A 20842-nucleotide genomic window follows, 5' to 3' on the forward strand; every position below is an offset into this window, starting at 1 on the left:
GGAGTGCATTATATTTACGCTATGAGGGCTCAGAAAACTGGTTCATGGGAACATCACCATTTTATATGTCCAGGCATCCCATCAATTCAGTATGACACCTTCTCAGTGACTGACTCGCTCATGGGTCCCAGGACTAGAGAAAGCAGGGACCCATGACACGGGATAGAATACGGTGGTGGTTTTTGTGACGGAGAAGAACAAGATGGTCTATTCGTGTGACCTGCTGCCCAACGAGGCTGAGAGGAGTATCGAGTCACTTCACTCTCAGGCAAGAGAAAGAAAAGTGAAGACAACATTGGATTGATGACGTCATGATCTTGTCTGTTCCCAATCCTAATCATGACCTAACAATTTAAAAGTAATAATGAAATAATGATATCCGAACGCGTGATTTTACATCATGTTCCAGAATTTACAAAGCACTGTTGCATTTTATGCTCACAAGCACCATACCAGTGTGTGGTAGAGTGTGCTTGAAAGTCACAGAAAACCCAAGCTACGTGAGGTTAAGTTGCCAGGATCACACAGCTAAGAAAGGGGGAGCTTCAGCTGGAATCCAAACCAAGGCTGGCTGTGGGCGTGTGCCGTGCCTGCAGTCACACAGGACCCTGTGCCCAGGAGGGCCCGTGCTTGGTTTAATGCTCTGCTGTTGCAGTCATGAGATTCACTTTTACCATGTTTGTACAAGGGGAACTGTTCATTTTGCACAGAGCTCCTCAAATTGTGTAGCCAGTCCTGCCCAGACTACATGTGATTTTTCTCCTAAGAATTAAAGTAGCAAATCTAAACTTTTTGAAATACGATTTATTGAATAGTCTTTGTTTCAAGTGGAATTGATACTTAGGTTTTGTGTAAAGACAGTGCCACGTTATTGAAGACCTTAACACCCACCAGATGAAGCTCTGGGGGCTTCATGTGTTAGCCCCTAGCCTAGGGCCATAAGACCACTTCAGATAACACTTTTTGGTGCCTAAGACATATAGGAAATAGCTGCTTTATTATTCAAATCAGGCCAAATTCCCCTGCAAAACAAATAAATGGAGTAGAAGGATTTGTTTTAAAAAAGACAGAGAGAGCCGGGCGCGGTGGCTCAAGCCTGTAATCCCAGCACTTTGGGAGGCCGAGGTGGGTGGATCACGAGGTCAGGAGATCGAGACCATCCTGGCTAACACGTGAAACCCCGTCTCTACTAAAAAAATACAAAAATTAGCCGGGAGCGGTGGCGGGCGCCTGTAGTCTCAGCTACTCGGGAGGCTGAGGCAGGAGAATGGCGTGAACCCGGGAGGTGGAGCTTGCAGTGAGCTGAGATCCGGCCACTGCACTCCAGCCTGGGGGACAGAGCGAGACTCCGTCTCAAAAAAAAAAAAAAAAAAGACAGAGAGAAGAGAAATGTTTATTTTACTGGAATTTTATTATACCAAATATTGTTCCAATATGTAGGCCATGATGTGGAGCTCTAAAACCTATTTCTTGTAAAGAAATATATAAGAAAGTCATGTTTGTGTTAGTAAGATTTAATCATCAATCCCCTAGTGAGCCGGGGGAATTCTTGCCACTTTGAAAGACACCTGCCTTAACTATAAGACCTATGGAAATCTCATTTGTAGTGTCATTCTGGGATCACAAAAGGCTTCCATTTAAAATGTATCTTTAATTTTTCTACAGAAATATATATAGATTGCTATCTAACATTCGGAAATTCATAGATTAATTAATTTAAAAGATGTTCAATGGAAGGAAAGAAGAGAAAATGAGCAGTGATCGCTAAAGATAAAGAAAGCCTGATCAATGTATATTCACTTTTTCAAAAAGCATTTAATAGGAAACCTCTTACACTCTGGGCCCCTTACTGACCAGTTCCGGGAGAAATGATGGAAACACAAAACGTTTTAGTAAATATAATTATAATGAGTTCCAATTACTTACAGAATATATATTTTTCTTTGCATCATGGGTCATATGTGAAACTGTTGTATTAATTTTAAAAGAGAGAGAAATGCTTCCTAACACACATTAGTTGGAATAGCATAATGACCAGTATAACCAGTTTCTTAAACAAGTCAATTAGAGGAGACGATCTTTCAGGTATCCAATTTGATGTATTATTCACTTGGGAATTAACAGAGAATGGATCTTGATATAAATTCCTCTGTAGGTTTTATTATATTGGCATTTTGGTGGATAGATAATATATAGAACCCCTGGGCCTATCACTATCAAGGATGCTATTGATTGTATCAGCAACATTATCCTGTGATTTTCCCTCATAACTATTTATGCAACTCTCTGTGATTTGTAATTCAGCAGTAATCATTTACTGTGGCTGCTGCAATTTTCTTTCCATGGGGTACTTAGGCTATGTACTGAAACAAGGCTTGATTTTAAGCCCAAAGATTTGGCGTTTCGTTTTAGAATAATGGAGAGGAGATCAAAGAAGTTTTAGAATTAGAATTAATTGTTAAGGATGAGAAGGAAACATTAGTCCTTTATTTTATTAGTTCCATGGGTGGATCAGAGATAAGCAGTGGCAAAGTGGGAGAACACAGATAAAATCAGGTGATTTCATCAGGGTTGCAGGAGAGGAAATTAGCAGGAACCTGATGCTTGGACGAGGTTGAGTCTACTTTTCCCTGCTGGCTCCTTTCGGGGCTGCTTCTGAGCACTTCGTGGGCTTGGAAAGGGAGTAGAATCTTTTTAAAGCCCTGCTTATCCCCTCAGGGAGAAAAAAAAAAATCTCTGAGGGTCCTGGACTTGGGCTGAAACAGAGTTTCAAGAGGGTTGAAACCTTGCTCTGGGAACAGAGGCACAGAGCAAGGTTGGGGAGGAAGGGCTAGCTTTTACTTGCTTAACTGAAGAGTGGCAACATGAAGGTGACGCACAAAACACACTTGTTTACTTTTTTCCATCCATAGTGAGGAAGAAACACACAGAGAAGAACGGTTGCAGCACCCAGGTTGCAGGTGCATCAGAAATAGAGAAATGTATTCACACCCTGAAGCTGATGCCAAGGCCTTCTTAAGGAAGCTCTAGGGGATCAGAAAGGAGTACTTCGATTAGGTCTCCCTGACTCAGGATAACTAACACCAGAACTTTCACTCGTAATTTTGCTCAAACTTTGTCTCCAAGATCACACGTTCTCAGTCGCAGAACCATGAGTCATTCTATTTCATCCAAAGATGACTTGCAATCCTGCCATGTTTTGCAGCTGCCACACCCACAGCAGTGCACCTGATTTTCTGTGGATTAAAATGGTCCAACAGCGGGCGCCCCTCCCCACTACCTCGGAAGAGCACCTATTTGTCCTTTAGAATCTACCTTGTCCAGGGCTTTTATATGCCTGGCCTTTGAATCGATCATCAACTCCTTGTATCGTGACTGAGGGAGAGGCTTTCTGGCAAAATCTTGTCAGCGATGTTGATTTCTCCTCCACATTGCTGCTGAAACTGGGATGCAGTCTTCACATTGGCTTTCTTCTTCAGGAAATGCACAGGAGCCTCTTGCCTTGTAATACACAGTCTGTCTCATTCATAAAGTCTTGTCCTGGAAAATGCCTCATTCATCCCTGCAGAAGACCCGCCGTAGGGAGGGCAGGGGCGTTCGAAACCTTGGGAGACAGAAGACAATAGTGGAGTGCTTGGCAGCAGTGCCTGGGCTGCTTTAGCAACACGCACCCACGCCAGGGAGAGGATAAAACGCTGCAGTTGTTTACTTGCCTCTCTGGAGCAAAAGAGTCTCTTCGCCTACAATATAGATGCCAAATCCTCAGGTCCTGAGTGAGGAAATGATGAGCTTCACCGGGGATTGGCATGAAGTCCTGTGCTCCAAGATAGCACGGCGTTTTGCTTGAAAGCATTCGTTGTTTAAAGAGAAAAATGAGAATTGTGGGATTTTTTGTCAATCAAGAGTCAGCCAACTTCCTCTCCCACTGGCCGCTCACGCAGAATGCCCACCGTGCCCTGCGGTGCCCTGCCACGGAGACAGGCTGGCCCGCTCTCTGACCACCAAAGGCATTTGCTTCCCTTTCAGAATCTGATCACAGGCAACTTAAATGTGCCAACGTTACCCGTATTAGTAATTGCAAAATAATAAACATGGCAAATTTCATATTAATAAGGCATCCAGTGTAACTCCTTTTGCAGAAAGAGCTCTCTGGAATCCTAAGCCTAATAGATCTGTGTTTATTGCTCCACCAGCAGCATAATGTGACTGATTTACAAGAGTTTAACTCAAGTGTTAGTCTGACAGTGACGAAGAGCTCCTCACTGGTGCAGTCACTTACACGATCATATTAGTTGCCTCCTCTATTAAAGCAGTGTGGTCGATAATTGGAATGCTTTTATGTCTAGTGGTTCTGACAAGCCTCTTCTTCAGGTCACATATGGGCGGTCTAGCTCTCCGCTCAGCCCAACAGTGGCAAATAATTTAAACTGAGAAAGTATTGTTCTCCTCGTATTGTGGAGCAAGGGCAGTTCAAGGGAAGTGAGACTGCACTGGCTACCTGCTGGTGTGCAGTAAAATAAGGTGGACATGATACAGGGTTGGGAGTACAATTAAATCTATTTTGCACCAATGTGTTGCTGGACAGATGAGTTTCCACATGGCAGAGCTTTATGATCTTTAAGGTAGACTGAACTAATAGATTGGTGTGGAGCGCACTGAAGTTACCAAGGATGAGAAAGCAGGCAGTAGTACATTTGAACTACAGGTTTCTCATATGCTCCACGTCATGCTGAGTTTTTATAGCTCCTGGCTTTCAAAAAGCCTGTTTCAAAGAGGTTTGCGCTAGACTGGGCATGCAGTTTTGCTCTGCAGATATTGTCGCTACCGATTTAGTGGAATGCAATTAGGAAGCCTAAATTAAGTGGTAATGGAGAACCAGCTCTTGAAACTGGGGTTTCCACGGCAACCACTGCTTACAATACAGCCTTCAGTTAGTTTTCCCACTTTATCTGCAAAATGCACAATTGAGCTTTAAAACAGCTCGGCGCTGAAAAACGCACTGTAAACAACTGTTTGCAATGAGAGTTTTACACTGTCTTTAAATACAACAAACTATCACATAAAATTTACTTGCCCTCCCTAATAAAGCAAAATCTGGGTTGCCAATCGGTTAGCGATTTTAAAATTTATTATTCCTTTCCCCTGTTTGGATTTATTTTTAAGGGAAGGTGTCATGAGTCATTAGATCTCTTAACTTTGGTCATTCTTGCTGCATTTTCAGCTCCCCTGACAATCTGCCTATCCCACAGTCCCTTGTTAAAATGTGTTTCATCTCAGCAAAGAATTGTTTCGAATAAACATACAATGTGCTCCTTTTCTAGGTTCTTTTCGTATTTTGGTAACATTTTACAGATTCTGCTTGTATTTTCCCTTTGTAACATGTCATAGATTTGCAAGACTTTCCTATTCACTAATTTGTTATTTGTCTTCTTTCCAGCTTACTACTCTTTTAAAAGTCCATGTTTCATTTCTCTATACATTCGGTGATTAACCATCGAGGCTGTCTTTTGCCAGCCTAAGTAGCAAGAGGAGACAGTTAAAAGACAATATGAAAGCAGGTGTATTGCTAAACACACAGTTGTTTAAAACAGCTATGAAGAACTTGTACTTTTGTAAAACTCATTTTCTTTCGTGGCAGGAATTCATATTGTTTTATTGTAGAGTTGTCATTTTTGCTTAGGTGCATCAGAAATGCATACACTCAGGCACACGTATACAGCTACACTTACGCATGCATTTTTTTAGTGGGGAAAAAATCAAATTGGGTTCTGTAAAGAGGAGAGAGGCTGGAATCAAATTTGGGGTCTCCTAGCTGTAATACTCCGTTTAATTGCGAGTCTTAACAGGATGAGCACTGGAACATGTCCGGACAGATCCAGGCAGCTGGTGAAAACTCATGAATTCTCCACAGCACAGAAGGTAATGTTTCCCAGCAGTTTGTACTCTCTCAAGGTTGTCGCATTATACGTGTGTTATTTTCACTGCAAGAACATGCAGAGAGGGAGGAAGGCAGAGAGCGTGTGTGTGTGTGTGTGTGTGTGTGTGTGTGTGTGTGTGTGTGTGTGTGTGTGATTACGGTCCCTCCCATTTATGTGGCATTCGGTGAGAAAACTCGATTCTGGTGTCAGTGATCATGTCTGAGTCTCTGTCTGATAGGTTCTCTGTAGACGTGGAATATGTCAGGTGGGGAGTGTGCCCTTCACAGTAAGCATGTACCTTCAGCAGCGTGGCCTGGCTGTTTGAATTCTGATTTCTTTCAGAGTCGTTGGTTTTGGCCTAAAGCTGATTTAGGTGGTACCAAAGCTTTATGGGAAAACCCCGGTTTTCTTACTGCTCAGTGATGCTCTCGAGTGGTTCCTACACTTTTCACATTTTGGGAATATAAATGTTGAAGACAACCAAAGAGCCACGTTAAAAAAAAATGGTTGCTGTTTTAATTTTCGGCTCATGGTATTTTCAAAAGTGTCTTTATTACATATCTTGACATTGCTTTAACCACCACCAAGGCTTCATTGTAGATCTTTGTTATAAAAATATGTCTGTCATCTTAAATCTTTAAGAATTTAATCTTGGAGAAGTTATATACATCTTTTTGTTTAGTAATTGATAAACTTGAGAGATACTCTCCAATCTCATTTCAACTATTGATAAGGCACATTGCATATCTTTCCCGTGCCTTAAAATAAAATGTTAATTCAGTGAGTTCTAAATTTAAATCTTCTATGGGAAGAAACCTGGAGTAGTAATGTGCTCACAACTTTTGTAAGGCACCTTGTTTCAACACGACTGGCGTTTTCTGCAAAATACACAAGGACACACAGAAATGGTCCTAGTCTGGCAACAACGTGCAGATTGATGTGTGTGCATTCAATTCCACTTGACAAATCTTTGGGGCAAAGAGAAGGTTCTACTGTAGGGAAATGTCTTAGCGCATTCCAAAAGTGCATTTTTTGCAAGCTATATTTTTAGACTAAACATATGTTCAATGATTTGCCCTCTCCAGGGAGCAGGTTTGCATTCAGGCCACTGAGAGGATGGAGGCTGCATCACAGAAGAGGCCGTGGGAGGTCACAGGTACGGCCTCTCCTTCTGACTGTACAAAGAACTCCGCAAGCTGTGTGGTCAGAATGCCAGGGACAGCCAGGAGCTGCTGTCATCGTTCCAGGTGGAGCTGACAGACTGTCTCTGAAGCGCCCACCTGCGCGTGCGCCCCCCTCTTCCCGGCACAGGCTAGAGATGCGCAGAATCTTAACCACGGCCACTGTTGCCTGCCTCAACGAGCCATGCCCTAAAAGAAACAAATGCATCGCCCCAGAATTCTTATAAAGTTACAATCATCTGCTTAATCCTTTTAATTGCCTTTTCCTTCAACTTAAACTTTAATTTCAGGTATCTTCTGTACAACACAGAAGTCACGTTCTGGATAGAATTAAAAGGAAATTAACTTGGGGTTTAGGGTGGACTTTTTTGCCTTATTTTGCTTCTTAGTAACTGAAAGTGAAGTCTTAATAATCAGAATATTATTAATCCATCTCCATTTTTCTATTTTAAAGGCACAACATAGATTTTGGTTCCAGTTGGTATTACTTTAATGAGAGTAATGAATATTCCATGTGAAGGCAGTATGTATGAAAGTGTGCTGGGAAAGTTCTAGGGGTCTTTTGTGTTTTGTTTCAGTTTTGAAGATTAAATGCAAGTTTAATTCTTTAATGAATATATAAGTCTGTCGATGCCCTTTCTTGAGGAAGCTATGGTTAAATTATTGTGTCAAATCATTGTATTTCATTCTGTCTCCAGTGTGGGGGCAGCACAGAGAGGTGGTGGGTAGGGCTGGGGGTGAATATGTGTGCTTTTCTTAAGCGACACTAGTTTTGGAACATGTAAGGATTCCAAAGGTTAATGTGGATTAAAATGCTATCTGCCATGAACTTTAGAAATTCAAATAAATGTGGTTGGTAAAAGAAGATCTGTGTTTTGATTACACGGAAATGCTTTTGTAGGCCTTTTCTTTCAGGTGAAGTAAACATCTTAAAAATAAGCACAATAAATATGTTTCTAAGCACGGTGCATTGTAATTGTAATTAGCTCTTCCTCCTTTATGAGGTTGCATGCATCAGATTACGTCTAATTACTCCCAAGCAGTTTGCTGGTTTCCTAGTTTTGTGAAAAGTCTCACAATACTTCTTTACAACCATAAAAACACTCATTTGCTTATACTGAGGCCTTTATGGGCAACTCGCTTTCTCTTTATTTGAGGGGAAAAATTAAAGGTGAGCATCATTAGGAATCTCTCTTTAAACCCAGCAATCTACGCACACTGCAAAGAATCAATGCCCAGTAGGCGAGCTGGAGTTCTACAATACATTCTTGCACTTACAGACTTCTCCTTGACCAGGTAGCTGGTAATGCCATAGAAATTGATTATTTGTGATATTCTTATCATTGTTTAAAACATCTCATTGCTTTTCCTCCACAGATTAGGATTTAGCTTGCCGGACACAGGATGACTAATGAAGGAAGTCCCTTAATTAGACAGATGTGTCCCAGAGCTCAAGGTGGTGTTGATAGGAAATCTGACCTGAATTGTGTCAAATTCTATTTCAATAGAATTTAAGGTCTCATTTTAGTAGAAATTAACATGGAACTGAGTTTTCTCTGACTCAAAAACGTCTTTTGATTAACTCTTTCAACCCTATAAAAAGTACTCAGGGTTTATAGCTTTACCTAGAACACTTAGACATTTTCAAATCTATTTTCCATAGATACATCTTAGCATTTTTATTTTGGTTAACATATGGAGGCATGTGACTTCAAATTCTATGGATGATCTTAAATGCCTAATATACAGGTTAACACAAGTTAAAACTAAATTAAAATAAAAAACAAAACTTTAGATACAAAGGACTAATTATCCAGAAAAAAAAAAGTAATCTTAAAGCAATAATCTAATAGTAGCTGCACTTAACCTCATGCATGTTTTTATCTAATTTTATAGTTCTGGATATTACTTGGTCTCCTGATTGGAGATATATCAATTCATAACCAAATATTGTTTCATATCCTTTTATGCCTTTAGACAAGCCATTTTGTTAGAGCAGCATATGCTTAAAAAACAACAACAAAAAAAGGCACAGCAATATGCTAAATTGGTGTCCAGATAATAGTTACTTTGAGTTCACCTTATTATAACACTCTGACAATTTTGGTTGAGCCAAACAAATTGTGGCTTCTGTCCTAATTGAAAATAGCTCCGTTGATCTCCCAACCTGAGCACACCCTGGGGGAGGACACTTAAGCCCTTGGTGAGCTCAAGTGAAAATTTTGTTCTTGCTAAAAACTACATGGACAAATCTTCAGGTAAGTTTTCCTAAAACATCCTGTCAGGCAAAGCCAGTCTGGTCTTTGTGAAAATGCCAAGTCTGCAAGCATCAATATGTTTCTCCTCATTGCACTGTTTCCTATGTAGTATACTGCTTTTTCAGAGCTCGGTTATTTCTGCAACTCCAGTTCCTTTGCACACGGTCTGTCGGCACTTAATAAGTATTTTCTGCATTTAATTGAAAAAAACTAAATTAAAAGAGTTTCATAATAATCACATTGGCATATCTTACCATCTCATAAAATTATTTGCTAAAGTAACTGTCTTCTGCCCGATTATACTGTAAGCCCTTTGAGAGTAGGGATTCCATCTTATTTATTTTTCTATCACCAACATCTAACAGAGTACCTAACATAAAGGTGCTGAGTGAGACTGGGGAATGAATCCCTGAGCGCGTGAAGAATGTGCTGGCCCGATAGCTAGTTCAGTCCTGACCTGAAGGAGAATGGGAACGTTTTCTTGAGGGTAGATGGTTGCATTAAGAATATAGAACTATGATATATTGAGAATGAATCATTTTCAGAGCCAAATACGATTTTTGGAGCCCATGGGATTGCACGTTATTTGTCAAAGATATGTTTAGGATCTGCAACCAAATAGGATAAGTTCACGCCTTCTCTCCAGCATATTCCAACTGGGTAAGCCCAGTTGGAATACAACTGGAGGAAGTTACCACCTCCTCCAGTTCTCTGTTCTCTTCCATTAAGTGAAGAAGATAAAATCCTCCTCAAAGTTGTGAGTGAAGATTAAATAAGATTGAATATGGGCAACGCATAGATTATAAACACTATATACACGTTAGGTTTTTTCTTCTCTTCTGATTTTCAATGAACTGTAATCCCTGATTTTTATACTGAGAAATCGGGGACCCTGGACTTCATTAAAATGGTTTATTCTTATTTGTAACAAATTTTAAGTCTTTTATATTTTTCTATTATTTTGCTTAATTATTGCCTGGGCAGTCTTCCAGGATTATTTTTTTGTCTTATTTTCACACCCCTCATTTTCTGTATGTTTCCACAAGGGTAGACCCTGAATTTCAGCATCTGATAATGACCTATGTATCTGGGTAACTTTTATGACACAAAATGCAACATAAAGATTTGGTTTCATTCATCCCACATCTACACATCATTTGGGAGAAGGGAACTATGCATCATATCTTGTGAAATATGTTCTCTTCCAGAACTTTTTTTTTTTTTTTTTTGAGACGGAATCTCCCTGTGTTCCCCAGGCTAGAGTGCAGTGACGCAATCTCAGCTTACTGCAACCTCTACCTCCCAGGTTCAATCAATTCTGCTGCCTTAGCCTCCCAAGTAGCTGGGATTACAGGCAACCACCAAGCCCAGCTAATTTTTGTATTTTTAGTAGAGAAGAGGTTTTGCCATGTTGGCCAGGCTGGTCTAGAACTCCTGACCTCAAGTGATCTGCCCACCTAGGCCTCCCAAAGGGCTGGGATTACAAACATGAGCCACTGTACCTGGCTCCCCCAGAATTTTTTGAGTCCCCATATCTGGGAAATTGCTTATAAAAAATAAGCTACCAAGTTGTTCTTTAGGTTTTCAGAAGTCTTTTAGGAGGGCAGGAATCTCTGTCTCCCAAGCATCTAGAACAGTGCCTGGCACACAGGAAGCACTCAGTAGACACTTGTTGAATGACAGCTGAAGGAATATTAAAAAAGAAAATCTAAGATATCTTTTCAAAATTCAAATAAAATTAAATGAACAAAAGCATATGTTACTTCCTTCCTTATGAAATGTATATTTCAACATTTAAACACTAGCAAAACTTAGACCCTATCATACCGAATTTCACAAAAAGTTAAAAGTAAGGGCCCAGTGTCAGTGCTTCTGAATATGTAAAAAGTCCTTATGTAATCATAACCCTACACTGGAACAGAGCACAAAATTAATGGCAAGTATGATACATCAACTATTTACGTATGTATAATACATAAAATATGTACTATGCTAAATACATAATCTATACATAATAAGTTTATACCTAATAAAAATAAACAAAATAATAGCGGTTATATGGGCTCTGTGCTTTACAAATGTTAGTTCATTTCATCCTTGTTACAGCCCTGGTTTTACAGTCCCATTGCACCCGTGAGAAAACAGACTGAAAGATTTAGTCATTTGTCCCAGGAAGAGGTGGGGCCAGAATTTGAAACCTGGCAGTAGACTCCACAGCTATGCAATACACCATGGAGTCTCACAGCCAAATGATAATGATAATAATAAAATAATATTTAAAAAAACATATGTGCTTATTTCTCTGTCTTCATTGTGAAAGACTATAGATGTGTCAACCCCACCATGGGTGCTGTGGCTTTATGAGCCCTGTCTTGCCACTAGAAGGTGAGAACCCTCACTTGTCCATGGGCTTCATCTGCCTCTCTTGGAGCCATCCAGCCCGACGCGTGGGTCACCTTGACTATTCTGCCAACCTAAGACCTTCCTAGGTCCCTTTAAGCGATCTTCTGTTCTAAAACTGCCATCAACCACTGTCCCTTCCAAATACCTACCCCTAACATTTCCTCTGTTCTAATTTACCCCAATGTCCTCAGCTTCCAGTTGGAGGAACGCTATTGTACTCTTTCTGCTGCGTCTCTAAAATAACCTATTATTGACAGCTGGATTTTTTTTTTTTTCTATTGACTTGCTTAAACAATGTATTCACCTCTATTGGGGGAAAAGCTTTTAAAATTAATAAAATAATATGTTAGATTGTCTTGTTCACTAAAACCTTGTCCTGAAAACTGAAGTTATATTTCATGAGTTATCTAACCTGCATTGATGCATTTCAGGAAATGAAATGCCATCCCCATTTTCATAACTGTATGTGAAGGGAGACTCTGTATGATGCATCATGATGCTTATCCTCTGATTCCATTATCTGAAGGTGACAAAGCAGATGACCAAATACGCTCTTCAGTGCTGTGCATGATTTTTTGTTCCTCCACCCACCCTTTTCTCTTAAGGAATTTCATCCTTTGTATAGTTGGCCCATGTTCTTCCAATATAGAAACTGCTTTCTTCTGCCATGTGCGGTGGCTCACACCTGTAATCCCAGCACTTTGGGAGGCCAAGGTGGGTGAATCACAAGGTCAGGAGTTCAAGACCAGCCCTACATAGTGAAACCCCGTGTCTACTAAAAATACAAAAATTAGCCATGCGTGGTGGCAGGCTTCTGTAATCCCAGCTACTCAAGAGGCTAAGGCAGGAGGATGGCTTCAACCCGGGAGGCAGAGGTTGCAGTGAACTGAGATCGTGCCACTGTACTCCAGCCACAAAGCGAGATTCCGTGTCAAAAAAAAAAAAGAAATTGCTTTCTTCACATTTAAATCATGCCTAAAAACATTCCGTTTGCAACTTATACTTTTTTGGATTTTTAAAAATTTTTTAATTTTAATTTTGTGGGTACATAGTAGGTGTGTATATTTGTGGGGTACATTAGATGTTTTGATACAGGTATGCAAGAAGTAATAATCACATTATGGAAAGTGGGGTACCCATCCCCTCAAGTATTTATCTTTTGGTTTACAAACAATCCAGTTATACTCTTCCAGTTATTTTAAAATGTACAATGAAATTATTATTGACACGCTATTGTGCCATCAAATACTAGGCCCTATTCATTCTTTCTGTTTTTTTTTTTTTTTTTTTTGTACCCATTTAACCATCTTCAACTCCCCCACAATCCCCCACTCTTTTCCCAGCCTCTGGTAACCATTCTTCTACTCTATGTCCATGAGTTTGTTTTGATTTTTAGATCCCACAAATAATTGAGAATATGTGATGTTTGCTTTCTGTGCCTGGCTTATTTCACTATGGCATAGTGATCTCCAGTTCCATCCATGTTGTTGCAAATGACAGCATCTCATTCTTTTTAATGGCTGAATTTTACTCCATTGTGTATAACCGCTACATTTCTTTATTCATTCATCTTTTGATGGACACTTAGGCTGCTTCCAAATCTTACCTATTGTGAACAGTGCTGCAACACACATGGGAAATATCTCTTCCAATACTGATTTCCTTTCTTTTGGGTATATATCCAGCAGTGGGATTGCTGGATCATATGGTAGCTCTATTTTTAGTTTGTTGAGGAACCTCCCAACTGTTCTCCATAGTGGTTGTACTAATTTACATTCCCACGAACGGTGTAGTGGCAGGGGCTTCCCTTTTCTCCACAGCCTCCCCAGCATTTGTGATTGCCTGCCTTTTGGCTATAAGCCATTTTAACTGGAAAGAGATTATATCACATTTTGGTTTCGATTTGCCTTTCTCTGATGATCAACGATGTTGAGCACCTTTTCATATACCTGTTTGCCATTTGTATACCTTATTTTGAGAAATGTCTATTTAAATCTTTTGCCAATTTTTAAATAAATTTATCAGATTATTTTCTGATAGAATTGTTTGAGCTCCTTATATATTCTGGTTATTAATCCCCTGTGAGATGGGTAGTTTGCAAATATTTTCTCCAGTTCTGTGGGTTCTCTCTTCATTTTGCTAATTGTTTCCTTTGCTGTGCAGAAGCTTTTTAACTTGATGTGACCCCATTTGTCCATTTTTGTTTTGGTTGCCTGTGCTTGTGGGGTATTACTCAAGAAATTTTTGCCAGACCAATGTCCTGGAGAGTTTCCTCAATGTTTTCTTGCAGAAGTTTCATAGTTTGAGCTCTTAGATCTAAGGCTTTAATTCATTTTGATTTGATTTTTGTAGATGGTGAGAGATAGGAGTCTAGTTTCATTCTACTACATATGGATATTCAGTTTTCCTACCATCATTTATTGAAGACACTCTTTCCCAGTGTATGTTCCTGGCACCTTTGTCAAAAATGAGTTTCCTGTAGGTGCGTGGATTTGTATCTGAGTTCTCTGTTCTGTTCCATTGGTTTTTGTGTCTGGTTTTACGCCAGCACCATGCTGGTTTGGTTACTATAGCTGCGTAATATAACTTGAAGTCAGCTAATGTGATTCCTTCAGTTTTGTTCTTTTTGCTTAGGATAGCTCTTGCTATTCCGTGTCTTTCATGGTGCCACATAAATTTTAGGATTTTTTTTCTATTTCTGAATGAATGTCATTGGTACTTTGATAGGGATTGTACTGAATCTGTAGATTGCTTTGGGTAATATGGACATTTTAATGACATGGATTCTTCCAAACCACGAACATAAAATATCTTTACGTTTTTGATATCTTCTTCAATTTTGTTCATTAGTGTTTTATAGTTGTTATTATAGAGATTGTTCACTTCTTTGATTAATTCCTAATTTTATTTGTGGCTATTATTAATGGGATTACTTTTATTGTTTTGGTTTTTGTTTTTTGAGATGGAGTCTTGCACTGTCGCCCAGGCTGGAGTGCAGTGGCGCAATCTTGGCTCACTGCAGCCTCCGCCTCCCGAGTTCAAGTGATTCTCCTGCCTTAGGCTCCCGAGTAGCTGGGATTACAGGCGCCCACGGCCACACCCAGCTAATTTTTTGTATTTTTAGTAGAGATTGGGTTTCACTATGTTGGTCAGGTTGGTCTCAAACTCCTGACCTTGCGATCTACCCTCCTCGACCTACCAAAGTGCTGGGATTACAGACGTGAGCCACTGCGCCCGGCCGGGATTACTTTTATTTCTTTTTCAGATTGTTCACTGTTGGCATATAGAAATGCTATTGATTTTTGTATGTTGATTTTGTATCCTGCAACTTCACTGAATGTGTTTATCAGTCCTAATAGATTTTTTATGGTGACTTTAGTTTTTTTCAAATATAAGATCATATCATCTACAAAAAGGATAGTTTGACTTCTTTCTTTCTAATTTGGATGCCCTTTATTTCTCTTGTCTGATTACTCCAGCTAGGACTTCCAGGACTATGTTGAATAACAGTGGACATCCTTGTTATGTTCCAAATCTTAGAGGACAGGATTTCGGTTTTTCCCCATTCTTGTTACTTGTTATTGGTCTGTTCAGATTTTGTATGTTTTCATGGCTCAATCCTGGTAGGTTGTATGTCTCTAGGAATTTGTCCATTTCTTCTGGACTTTTCAGTTTATTGACATATAGTTGCTCATAATAGCCTCTGATGATCCTTTGAATTTCTGCAGTATCGGTTGTGATGTCTCCCTTTTCATATCTGATTTTATTTATTTGGATCTTCTTGTTTTTTCTTAGTCTGGCTAAAGGTTTGTCAATTTTGTTGAACTTTTCAAGAAAACCAACTTTTGCTTTCATTGATCATTTGTATTGTTTTCTTTATTCCAATTTCATGTATTTCTGCTCTGATCTTTATTATTTCGTATCCTCTACTAATTATGGGTTTGGTTTGCTCTTGCTTTTCTAGTTCTTTAAGATGCATCATTGGATTGTTTATTTAAAGTTTTTCTCTTTTTTTGATGTAGGCACTTATAGCTATAAACTACTTAGTATTGCTTTTGCTGTAGCCCATAGGTTTTGGTATGTTGTATTTTCATTACCATTTGTTTCAAAAAATTTTTCAATTTCCTTCTTAATTTCTTCATTGACCCACTGGTCATTCAGGAGCATATTGTTTGATTTCCACGTATTTGTATAGTTTCCAAAATTTTTCTTGTTATTGATCTCTAGTTTTATTCCATTGTGGTCAGAGAAGATGCTTGATACTATTTCAGGTTTTTTTTAAATGTTATAAGACTTATTTTATGACCAAACATATGCTCTATCCTTGAGAATGATCTATGTGCTGAGGAAATGAATGTGTAGACTGTAGCTGTTGGATGAAATGTTCTGTAAATATCTGTAAGGTTCATTTGATCTATAGTACAGAACAAGTCCAGTGTTTCTTTGTTGATTTTCTCTCTAGAAGATCTGTCCAGTGCTGCAGGTAGGGTGTTGAAGCCTCCAGCTATTACTGTATTGGGGCCTATCTCTCTCTTTAGCTCAAATAGTAATTGTTATGTCCTCTTGCTGAATTGACTCCTTTATCATTATATAGTGACCTTCTTGCTCTCTTCTTACAGTTTTTATCTTAAAATCTATTTTATCTGATATAAGTATAGCTACTGCTGCTTTTTATTGGTTTCCATTGGCATAGAACATATTTTTCCATCCCTTTATTTTCAAGCTGTATGTATCTTTGCAGGTGAAGTGTGTTTCCTATAAGCAACTGATAATTGGTTCTTCTTGTTGTTATCATTTATCCATTCAGCCACTCTGTCTTTTTGTTGTTGTTGTTGAGATGGAGTTTCACTCTTGTCGCCCAGGCTGGAGTGCAATGGCACGATCTCAGCTCACTGAAACTTTCGCCACGTGGGTTCAAGCAATTCTCCTGCCTCAGCCGCCAGAGTAGCTGGGATTACAGGCACCCACCACCATGCCCAGCTAATTTTTATATTTTTTAGTAGAGACGGGGTTTCACCATGTTGGCCATGCTAGTCTTGAACTCCTGACCTCAGGTGATCCGGCCACCTCGGCCTCCCAAAGTGCTGAGATTACAGGCATGAGCCACTGTGCCCGGCCCACTCTGTCTTTTGATTGGAGAGTTTAGTCCATTCACATTCAATGTTATTATTGATAAGTAATGACTTACTCCTGCCATTTTGTTATGTGTTTTCTGGTTGTTTTGTGGTCTATTCATCCTTCTTTCTTTCTTTCCTTTTTTCCTTGCAGTGAAGATGATTTTCTCAGGTTATATGATTTTGTTTCTTGCTTTTCATTTTTTGTGTACCTGCTGTATGTTTTTTGGTGTTAGTTGCCATGAGGTTTGCCAATACTATCTTGTAACCCATTATTTTAAGCTGATAACAACTAAACACTGTTTACATAAACAAACACATGAGCAAAAAGAAAAGTATTAATGAAGATTCTATGCCTTAGGTTCATACTTCTGCTTTTTAACTTTTTGTTGTTTCTATTTATATCTTACTATGTCTTGAAACGTTGTTGTAGTTATGATTTTTGATTGGTTCTTCTTTTGTCTTTCTACTTAAGATAAGAGTACTTAGGCTGGGCACGGTGGCTCATGCCTGTAATCCCAGCACTTTGGGAGGCCGAGGGGGGCAGATCATGAGGTCAGGAGATCGAGACCATCCTGGCTAACACAGTGAAATCCCGTCTCTACTAAAAATACAAAAAAATTAGCCAGGCGTAGTGGCAGGTGCCTGTAGTCCCAGCTACTTGGGAGGCTGAGGCAGGAGAATAGCGTGAACCCGGGAGGCGGAGTTTGCAGTGAGCCGAGATCGTGCCACTGCACTCTAGCCTGGGCAACAGAGCGAGACTCCATCTCAAAAAAAAAAAAAAAAAAAAAAAGATACGAGTACTTTACACACTATAGTTACAGTGTTATAATATTCAGTGTTTTTCTGTGTGCTTACTATTATCAGTGAGTTTTGCACCTTCAGATGATTTCTTATTGTGGCCGGATCACCTGAGGTCAGGAGTTCAAGACTAGCATGGCCAACATGATGAAACCCTGTCTCTACTAAAAAATTCATTAACGTCTTTTTCTTTCTGACTGAAATACTCCCTTTAGCATTTCTTATAGGACAGGTCTGGTGTTGATGAAATTCTTCAGCTTTTATTTGTCTGGGAAAATCTTCATTTCTTCTTCATGTTTGAAGGATATTTTCACCGGATATACTATTCTAGGGTAAAAGCTGTTTCTCTTCAGCACTTTAGATATGTCATGCCACTTTCTCCTGGCCTAAAACAGTTCCACCGAAATGTCTGCTGCCAGATGTATTGGAGTGAATCTATAGGTTATTTATTTATTTTTTCTTATTGCTTTTAGGATCCTTTCTGCATATTGACCTTTGGGAGTTTGATTATTAAATGCCTTTAGGTTAAATCTGCTTGGTGTTCTATAACCATCTTGTACTGGGACACCGATATCCTTCTCTAAGTTTGGGAAGATTTCTGTTATTATCCCTTTGAAGAACACCTGTCTTTTTCTCTATCTCCTCTTTAAAGCCAATAAGTCTTAGATTTGCCCTTTTGAGGCTTTCTAGATCCTGTAGACATGCTTCATTTTTTTAACTTTTTTTTTTTGTCTTTTCTGACTGTGTATTTTCAAATAGCCCATCTTCAAACTCACTAATTCTTTCTTCTGCTTGATCAAGTCTGCTACTAAAAAACTCTGATGCATTCTTCAGTATGCATATTGCATTTTTCAGCTCCAAAATTTCTGCTTGATTCTTTTTTAATTATTTCAAGCTCTTTGTTAAATTTATCTGTTAGAAATCTGAATTCCTTCCCTCTGATACCTTGAATTTAATTGAGTTTTCTCAAAACAGCTATTTCAAATTATCTGCCTGAAAGGTTACTTATTTCAGAGTCTCGGGGCCTTGCGAGAACATAATCCATAACCTGGGAGTGGTTACAGCAGGCTCTGGGCAAGACTCAGTGCTGTACTGGCTTCAAATGTGACCCAGCATAGTTCTAGTGGTGGTGGCCACATGGTGCTTGTGTCCCTCCACCCCCAGCTTCAGGTGGCTCAGCACAGACCGTGAGAGAGAGATTGCATTTGTTTCAGAGAAAGTAAGGGGAAAAAACCAAGAGTTTCTGCCTGTTAATCCAGAGAATTCTTTCAGATCTTGTCCAAGATTGGTCTCTGGTGCCTTGTTTAGTTCATTTGATGAGGTCATGTTTTCCTGGATGGCCTTGATACATGTAGATGTTCACCTGGGGATTTGATGAGTTTGGTATTTATTGTAGTCTTCACAGTCTAGGCTTGTTTGAACCTGTCCTTCTTGGGAAGACTTTTCAGATATTCAAAAAGACACGGGTGTTGTGATCTAAGCTGTATCTGATTTAGGGACATCCTAAGCCCAGTAATTCTGTAGCTCTTGCAGACTCGTAGAAGAATCAACCTTGATTGTCTTGGACAAGATCTGAAAGAATTATCTGTATTACCGGGCAGACTCTTTTCTTCTCTTACTTTCTCCCAAACAAATGGAGTCTCTCTCTCACTGTCTGCTCAGCCACCTGAAGCTGGGGGTGGAGTGAGACCAGCACCCTGTGGCCACCACCACTAGGACTATGTTGGGTCACGTTTGAAGCCAACATAGCACTGAGTCTTGTCCAGGGCCTCCTATAACCATTCCCAGGCTCAAAGCCCTGGGGCTCTACAATCAGCAGGTGGTAAAGCCATCTGGGCTTATGTCTTTCCCTTCAGGCTGGTGAGATCTCCTAGACCCCAGGTGGGTCCAGAGGTGCCACCAGGGAGTCAGGGGCTAGAATCAAAACCTTTAGAAATCTATCTGGTGTTCTATTGTACTGTGGTGGAACTGGCACTGAAACCAAAAGATACAGTCTTTCTCATTCTTCCCTCCTCCTTCCAAAAGCAAAGGGGTCTCTACCTATGGCCACTGTCACCACAGGCCCACAGGGATACTGCCAGACTACCACCGATGTTCCCTTATGACCCAAAAGGCCTTCAGTCAGCTTGTGGTGAAGGCTGCCTGGTCTGGAACTCACCCTTCAGGGCAATGGGCTCCCCTCTGGCCCAGGGCAGGTCCAGAAATGCTGTCCAAGAGTCAAGACCTGGAATCAAAGAACACAAGAGCCTGCTTGGTGCTCTATCCCCCTGTGACCGAGTTGCTACCACAGGTGCAAGACAAGGACCCCTTTACTTTTCCTTCTGCCTTTCTCAAATGGAAAGAGTCTCGCCCCATAGCCACCACAGCTGGGAATGTACTGAGTCTCACCTGAAGCCAGCAAGTCTCTGAGGCTCACCCAAGGCCCTTGACATGGTACCTGAGTGTCACTGCTGGTTATTCAAGGCCCAAGGGCTCTTCAGTTAACAGGTGATGAATGCTGCCAAGACTGGGTCCTTCCCTTCAAGGCAGTAGGTTCTCTTCTGGCCTAGGATGTGTCTATGTGTCTAGAAATGTCATCCAGGAGCTAGGGCCTGGAAAGGGGCCTCGTGACTCTAACCAGTGCCCTATCCTGCTGTGGCTGAGCTGGTACCCAAGATGCAAGATGAAGCCTTCCTCAATCTTCCCTCTCCTCTCCTCAAGCAGAGGGAAGTGGTATCTTTTAGAGCTATGAGCTGTGCAGCTTGAGGCTAGGGGAACGGTGATGCCAGCATTCCTTAGCTGCCCCAGCTGGTGTATCAGTAGGTCACATGCCCCGTAGTCCACTGTCTATTGATCCAGTTCAGCACGAGGGCACTCCTAGGTGTTGCAGTCCCTGTGGCCCAGACTGTCTTTCAAGTTTATTTGCAGCCACAGAGCCCTTTAGCCCACAGGAGCAAGGCTTGTGGGAACTCAATTTAGACCACTGGAATTGGTGGTTTCGCTTTGTGTAGGGCTGGTTTCAATACTTCCTCCTTGGATGAGCCTCAGTTGAGTATGGCCCAGTTTTGTCTTCTGTTCTAATAAGGCAGCATTGAGATTAATGCCTCACAGTTGCTGTGCTGTCCCTCTTCCCAGCACACAGAAACACTGCACCATGCTACTCCTGTCGAGGGATGGGGGAAGGGTAG

The 20842-nt window shown here is 40.4% G+C and overlaps 1 protein-coding gene across 1 annotated transcript in view; it reads right to left on the bottom strand.

Annotated features, from left to right (window-relative positions):
- Positions 1-5333: 5333 nt before the first annotated feature.
- Positions 5334-20842, bottom strand: part of LOC141406938 (uncharacterized) — a 43376-nt gene continuing 27867 nt past the window's right edge. Inside the window, exons 4-5 of the mRNA XM_074012529.1 lie at positions 19834-19899; positions 5334-7288 (exon numbers count right to left, since the gene is read on the bottom strand). Of these exons, the coding sequence (XP_073868630.1) occupies positions 7047-7288; positions 19834-19899 (308 nt within the window). The 3' untranslated portion in view covers positions 5334-7046. The remainder of the gene's footprint in view (positions 7289-19833; positions 19900-20842) is intronic.

The sequence above is a fragment of the Macaca fascicularis genome, chromosome 13 (assembly GCF_037993035.2).
Source record: "Macaca fascicularis isolate 582-1 chromosome 13, T2T-MFA8v1.1".
Classification (NCBI taxonomy): Eukaryota; Metazoa; Chordata; class Mammalia; order Primates; family Cercopithecidae; genus Macaca; species Macaca fascicularis.